At 38.4% G+C, this 8,259-nt stretch overlaps 1 protein-coding gene across 1 annotated transcript; it reads left to right on the forward strand.

Moving 5' to 3' along the window:
• The first annotated feature begins 3,582 nt into the window (after positions 1–3,582).
• LOC124944067 (stigma-specific STIG1-like protein 1) lies at positions 3,583–4,103 on the forward strand. Its single transcript, XM_047484527.1, has one exon. It carries the CDS (start codon positions 3,593–3,595, stop codon positions 3,938–3,940), a length of 348 nt encoding a protein of 115 aa, XP_047340483.1. The 5' UTR covers positions 3,583–3,592; the 3' UTR covers positions 3,941–4,103.
• Positions 4,104–8,259: the final 4,156 nt, after the last annotated feature.

Raw genomic sequence — 8,259 nt, forward strand, 5'->3', positions numbered from 1 at the left:
AAGAATTCATCATAAATGTTGTCTGTCATATCTTCAAAGTCGTCCCTAGAGTACATCCGCTTCTCCTCCGCAGACTCATGAATTTTTCTTCGAACATTGCACTTCTGGATGGCTGTGGATACCTCAAGTCCGGTATAACTCCTAAAAGATTTATAGAGCACTATCCTTGGGCTTGTAGGATCATCTTCCAGTGTCCTTTTAGCAAATTTGGGGACGAATGTATTGATAAACTCATAGGTCCAAAGTTGGAATGCTATTGCGAACCCATGTAAAGTATAAGAGACATCACAAATGCTTTTCTTTTCCCAGATTTTCTTCTTGGCGAGATATAACCCACGGAGGTGTTTCATATCTTTGTCAATACCCTACAGGGTTACTCTGAAGGACACCTTTCCCCATGGAAAATGGAGGAACATCTCCATGTCTTCCACCATGTGAAAGATTCTGAAACTTATATTTCTCCTATTATCAGATGCGAACAGATACTGGTAAATGAGAAATATGAGCCCCATCTTCCATGAATCCTCCTTATTAGAGCATCCGACGAAAATGTCTTCAATCTCTTTCAGTCTAACATCCATTTTACCCTTAAAATATTTGAGGACAAGGGGTGGACATTCTTCAACCTCCTCCACCAAAGGAAATCTGCCAAAGTTGAGGCCTGTCACCAATGCATAATCCTTCATTCCCCAGCAGACCTCCTTACCATTGACCAAGAACTTTATCTCCTTCGAATTTGAGCTGATTTTTCTGATAAGCATCTGATGGAGTATAATTCCCGAAAAATATAATGTCGGGGCTTTGAATAGATACTGGAATTGGGTCTGCAAAACCCTATCCAAAAGATCATGGTGAGTAAACCTCTCCTTTATTTTTGCCAAGCTGGGGCCGGTGGATTTCCATGAAACACGACCATTAAAATCATTAATAATGGTTTCGTTTGGTGCCATCTGCAAAAACAGTCAGTAAAATCATATAAACAATGTTTGGTGGATCAAAAACAGTAAAATCATATTAATAATTGCAGCCACACACCACCCCCACGCCCAAGCCTACGCTCCACGCACTACCCCACGCCCCACGCACAAGCCCACGCCCAAGACCACGCTCCACGCACTACCCCACGCCCCACGTCCCAGCCCACGCCCAAGCCCACGCTCCACGCACTACCCCACGCCCCAGCCCACGCCCAAGCCCACGCCCAAGACCACGCTCCACGCACTAACCCACGCCCCACGCTCAACCCCCACGCCCCACGCTCAACCCCACGATCCACGCCCAAGCCCACACACTACCCCACACACTCACCCCTCGCCCCACGCCCAAGCCCACACACTACCCCACACTCAACCCCCACGATCCTCGCCCCATTCACGCCCAAGCCCACACAATTCAATTGCCCCACGTGAAAATGTTCACAAACCAACCATTTAGATTATTCTAAAACAGTAAAACTAACCTTATAACTAACTAAGCATTTCAAACCTAACTAAACCCTAAACTAAAACCCTAAAACCCTAAAACCTTCATACTCATTAAAATCATCAGTAATCTAATCATTTGGGAGTAGTCGAACTAACTAAGCATTTCCAAAATGAAGCAATCCCTAAACTAAACTTCAGTAATCTAGGTTTCTGCAAGGAGGTTTGTTGAGCATGTAATCTAGGCACATTACATCCAGGTTTGTTACGAGAAACTGAATGATTAGAACGAGAAAGGAGAACTAACCTCAGTTTTTGAATGATTAGAACGAGAACGAGAACGAGAAAGGAAGAACGTCCGGCTAGGGCTTGGCGATCGTCAGGCTGAGGCTTGCGATCGTCCGGCTGGGGTTGGCGATCGTCCGGCTGCTTGGCGATCGTCCGGCAGGAAGAAATGGTCGCGGGGGGAAGCCAACGATCGGGGAGGAAGAGAGGGGAAAGAAAAGGAAAATGAGAAGAAAGAAATGGGGGGAAAGGAAAAGGAAAAGGAAGAAAAAAAAGAAAAAAGGTTAGTAAGGGTAAAAATGAAATTTTTTTTAATAAGAAGATTAAAATTAAAAATTAAATATATTGAGGTTTGTTTTAGGAATGACTCTCTGATGGTCATTTGATCAAATTTCCCCTTTATCTTGCATAGTTTTTTAACAAAGTTAGTCAACTTTCATAATTTTTTTTTGTCATCTTTTATGGTTATAAACATTCAGTAAAGGCACATATTTAAGATAGGTATATATATCCAACCATAATTCATTCTCAAATATTCGGTAATAACTCACCTAAATATCGGATAATAACTCACCAGTGTAACTTAAGTAAAATAAATTCAATTTTCACTAAAATTATATAAATTGAACTGCGGTCTTATTTGACTTTGTTGGTTATAGAGTTGTGATTCTTAATTTGGTGTTCGAACCTACATTTCAGACGATTTAGTCTTATAATTCAAAACCCCCTTTGCGCACCAAGTGTTTTTTTTCTTAAAAAGTGGTTGATCTCTATTGTTTTGCGATCACAACAATATCTTTGACTAATGACCTAACTCATTAATTACGTCGTTAGTGTGCCATTTACGAGATATGTCTGATTATTGTGTCCGAGGGTTTGATCGGCTCTAACTAGATATGGGAAAGTCTCAATTTTACGTGGACCATAAATGTGATATTTCAAATGAAAACATTTCTCCCCCTAATTTAGCCTCTTTAGAAGTAGCTTCCCAAATTGTAAGTTTGTATTACTATATATTAATGATGCAATAATAAAATCATCAAATAAGTCATTTTACAGATCATCTAAATGCTAGCTTTTAATTTTTATTTATTTTTTAAATAAGCCGCAATAGAAATATTAAACCACCTGTCGATTTTATACCCAGTTAGCCATAATAGAAATGATTAAAAATTTAAGGTCAATCCTTTCAGGTCTAACTCATAGTACTTTTTTTCAAGTCAAAGAGGCGTTGTTCATTTTGGAAGCTAACGGTTTATAGTGCTTCTGTAACGGTCTCTTATAAGTCCAACAAGTGGAAAAAAACATAAGTATAAACTTTGTCTATATACATATATGTCTTTATAATTATTAATTGTTTAATATGTTGAATTTAGTCTAATTTGATTTCCTATATTAATTAATTATATTTATTACAAAACCTAACTTCCTTTTACTAATAGAACTCAATTCACATGTTATATACGTATATATCCGTTGAATAAGACCATCCCACTATTTAGCCTAACTATATAGTATTTTGATTGTTCATCAAGTAATAAACAATTCATTAATTATACTCTAATTCCTAAGTCCAAATCTAGTTTAATTACTTTCACATTTAATTTATGCCAAACACGTTTTTTTTTTCTTTACATATTATAAATACCCTCTATCCATTCCCCAATCTCCCATCAACTTTCACAATCAAATATTTCTTTCTTTCTCTTGTTCCCCATTTGATCATAAACCTTTTGTTTTCTACCTATTCGGTTTTTATCGCAATGAAGTGTTTGAGAGTTTTGTATTTATTAGCTCTGCTTTTGTCTGTATTCGTCGTTGCTCTTTCTAACGTGGAAGATCAGAGTGAGACGTTATTATTTGATGACGAGGAAATTGATGATGTCATGCAAGATACGATGTCTCACGAGGATGATGGACTTTCTTCATTACGTGGGGTGGGGCGTTTATTGTATCAAAAGGCTAGCCCACATCAAGCCATGACGTGTAATAAATACCCTAGGGTTTGTCGGACGAAAGGGAGTCAAGGACCGGATTGTTGCAAGAAGAAGTGTGTGAATACGGACACGGATAAACTCAATTGCGGAATGTGTGGGAAGAAGTGCAAGTACCCGGAGATTTGTTGCAATGGGAAGTGCGTGAATCCTTTGAATGACCGAAATAATTGTGGTGGATGCAAGAAGAAGTGCAAGAAAGGGTTAAAATGTGGCTATGGAATGTGCAACTATGCATAGATTTGATTCTTTGGGTTTCATATTCTTTTGCATAGATTCATATTGTGTTGATAGCTTGGAGATTAATTTGTTGAGATTTTAAGTAGGAATGGGTTGATTAATTATGTGCATGGGGGATAATAAGCTAGGCAAGATCTCCTCCTTGTGAAGGATGACACTGCCATGCAAAATATATATTTATTTATAAATTTATTTACCTCTCAAATAAAATATTTCTTTGTTCATTTTCCAATGCATTTCCTTAATTATTCTTTTTTTTTTGAGAAAGATAAAACATATATATATGTAAAATCTATATGAATCAACTCATAATAATAATAAAAAACGTAAAAAAAAAATCACGGAATTTGAAGACAATATCACCATGAAAAGAAAGATAATCTGACACTGGTGAAAAAGGGGTCAAAACCGAGAGTTAAAACTCTCGGTTTTGACCCTATAACTTTCGGTGAAGACACCTTACCGACGGTTTTAGTTACCCTCGCCATCCCTCGGTATTGACTCTCTCGGGACTTCCATAAAGTGAAAAACCGAGAGTTATATGAAAACTTTCGGGTTTTTCTCTTTGCGGAAAAACCGAGGGTTTTACAAGACCTTTCGGGTTTTTTCTTTATGGAAAAACCGAGGGTTTTACAAGACCTTTCGGGTTTTCTCTTTGTGGAAAAACCGAGGGTTTTACAAAGACCTTTCGGTTTTCCTCTTTTGTGGAAAACCGAGGGTTTTACAAAGACCTTTCGGTTTTCCTCGTTTTACAAATAACTTTCGGTTTTTCTCAGTGTGGAAAAACCGAGGGTTTTTGCAAAGAACTTTCGGTTTTTCTCTATGTGGAAAACCGAGAGTTATTTACAAAACTCTCGGTTTTCCTCTTCGGGTAAAAACCGAAAGTTATTTACAAAACTTTCGGTTTTCCTCTTCGTGTAAAAACCGAGAGTTTTCCAATAACTCTCGGTTTTCTCCTTTTCAAGAAAACCGAAAGTTATATGAAAACTCTCGGTTTTTAACCGAAGAGGAAAACCGAAAGTTTTGTAAATAACTCTCGGTTTTCCTCTCTTGGATAAAACCCGAGGGTTTGTCATATAACTCTCGGTTTTCTCTTTGGCTAAAAATCGAGAGTTTTCTAATATCTCTCGTTTTTCCAAAAAGAGAAAAACCGAGAGATTTCAATATTACTTTCGGTTTTTTCCCCTAAATTTTTAAAAATGTGCGGCTTATTTTGCTCGCAACCAAAACCTGTTCAGCCAAACCAATATATTAATGATAAAAGAAATGCAGCATACATTAAACGATCACATTAATTGATCATGAACATTACAAAATTCGAAACCAAACAAATATTCCGAACAATCTGTTATAAATTCAACTACTAATGAAAACATGTTCATAGTCGAAACAACCTTAGCTTGTGGGGGGAGGAGGTGGTTGTTGCCTCATATATAATTCGATTCTCTCCATTCTCGCGTTCATCTCTGACTTCTCCCTCTCCATTTTTTCGGTAATCTCTAACTTCTCCCTCTCCATTCTTTCCACAATTTCTTTCTTTTCTGATTGCAATTCTTCCATTTTGCGCCTTCTTTCTTCATCTCTCTTCTCCAGTTCCTCCAGCTTGAGCTTCATTATTTGATTCTCTTCTAACAATCGCTCATTGTTTCGCTATGAACTGTTTCCACTACGACGATCCTCACGAAAGTGTGTGGGCCGGACGCCTGATCCCATTCCGAACACTACCCCGTGTTTTTGTTGTCCGAACACCCTCTCCGTCAATTCAAAATCCGATATTCCCGGTTCGTTACTAACAACCTCTTCCATCTCAGCCTGCACAATTCAAATAAAATATCATTTCTATAATAAAAAACTAGGCATATTCAATTCACTTACAATTTTTTCTTGCACGTGTTCGTCCGGGACGGGTGTTGGGTTTTCTTGTGTCGGTTTTGGTGTACGGGTCCTCTTGAATACTTCAATTACAGACGGTGGCCGTCCCATTTCAATCGCCTGTTGAAATAAATGATTTATATAATTAATAACAATTTTTATATTAAGTTATTACAAATAATGAACTTACCAACTCGTCTTCAATTTGTGCAAACGGTCTACTTCCCGTTCGATGAGGGAATTTCAGATTCTTCCGGTTCTTCATATTGGTAGAACTGTGTCTCTGTATTTGAAATAACAAATGAAGTTAGATTAATTAATATCAACTTTTATTTGAATTATGAAACCATACCTTAAACGTTTCTGTGAAGAAATGGTTGCGACACACAAACTCCCAATCATCTCGATTGTAGTCCGGTGGAGGATTAGCCAGTACCGCCGCCTCGTCTCCGTTGTGGACGCGGATATAATTCTTGTTCAAATCCGACCGCCATCTATCCCATATCTGATTGGCGTGTCCCAACCCCGTCTTTCGAAAAGACTCAATGTCACCATTAGTCGCTTCGAACGGATCCTGAAATAAATAACAGCCAAATGTTACAAATAATTATTTAATGACGTAATGTATAATCAAGTTATAAGTATTACCTTGATAGCAATCCACAGTGAATCCAATTGGTCTGCACTTAAAGCCTTCCACTTGAGAAGACGGTGTGAGACGGTTGCGGGGTCCCGGATAATCAACCCCACATGTCTAGACCACCGTGTTCTTCCCACATCTGTACCGCCTGGCCTCCCATCCTTCTCTCTAAACGTTAGAGGGATCCTCGTCCCCGCTAGCCTCTTAGACAGCGCAATGTTCTTGTTCTTCCCCCGTCTCTTGCGGGCAGAAGATTCATCAAAATTATCAAAATCTTAATTAAATATGTCAATCAATTGAAACACTAACTAATTTGTAAACGAAATACCTGTCGATGATGGGTCGGGAGTGGTCTCGTGCTCCTCCTCGTCATCCTGCTCCTCGATAGGCTCCTCAAGACCCTCGTCTTCAGCCTCATCGCTAGGCAGGTTATCAGCGAATGTGCTCTCTATATACTCTACGAAGTCATCAATATCGTCTTCAGTCTCGTATGTTCGGGGAGGCGCAGTAGCTATCGGGACCACAGGAATCGGTGGTTGGTCTCTCGAAGACGATCCTCGTTGCTTTAACGACTCGGATTGGGCAAGTAGGTTTTGGTAACTCTTATCCAATTTCTTGGGTGTCTTCCTCATACTCTTCCAAGTTGTTTTAGGAGCTTCAGACATTCTTAATTCACACCATTAATAAAAATGAGTGAATACTTGAAATAAAGTAGTAATAAAAATGAATATAAAGTTAAAAACATAATTAAATCTACCTAATTAATTAATCTGAACTATATGTTTGTAAACCGCGGTTTTATTTTTGTCACAATCTTCCAACCGGGTCGGGCTGACATATCAGGGGCGTAGAATACTTGTTTTGCTTGACTCGCCAATATATATGGGTCTTGACTTTGCGTTTTCAATATTCGGTTTACATTTACACTTACGAAGCCATATTTATCCACTTTCACTCCTAGTTCCCCCGAGTGTGTATCAAACCACTTACACTTGAATAAAACAACTCGTTTGTGAGAATAGTATTGTAATTCGATTATATCCGTCAAAACTCCGTAGTATGACATAGTTTCAGATCCATTGTACCCCTCAACAACCACCCCACTATTTTGAGTTGTCAAACCTTCGTCGTGTTTTTCTGTACAAAATTTGAATCCGTTTACTTTACACCAGACATACATAGACGAGTACATACTTGGACCTTCTCCTAAGATCTTGAGGTCTCTTGATATGTCGTTAATTTCTGCTAAATGGGCGACCTATATATGTATCCGAAATGTAGTTGTTAATATGAATAAGAAGAGTTAGGATATATGGTTTGTAATTTACTCACTCGATGCTTGAAATATGCGGCAAACTTTTCTCCACTGGACTCGTTGTTATAATCTCTGCAAATAGATCGAATGCTAATTAGTAACACTCTTTAATGCTAATTAGTAACAGCAACTTTGAAACTTACATGTAAAAAGGTTCTGCTTCGGGACAATTTTTCAAAATGTAAGAATGAGCTGTCACTCGATCGATATAATCCAAGTTGTATACTTTTCCGTTGGATAGGTCTTCCAATGATGCAAATATTGAAATCCCCGAGATTTCAGGTTGTGCATTTTCTTGATCTTGTTCCTCCATATACCTGGCACATAAACTAATACTTTCGTTAACAAGATAGCTCTCGCTTATAGAGGCTTCGGGGTGGTTATTATTCCGCAAATATCTTTTCATTGTACCCATGTAATGTTCAAAGGGATACATCCATCGATACTGAACAGGTCCTCCAAGCAAAGCCTCAAATGACAAGTGAACCGGGA

This window comes from Impatiens glandulifera, chromosome 6 (assembly GCF_907164915.1).
Source record: "Impatiens glandulifera chromosome 6, dImpGla2.1, whole genome shotgun sequence".
Taxonomy (NCBI): domain Eukaryota; kingdom Viridiplantae; phylum Streptophyta; class Magnoliopsida; order Ericales; family Balsaminaceae; genus Impatiens; species Impatiens glandulifera.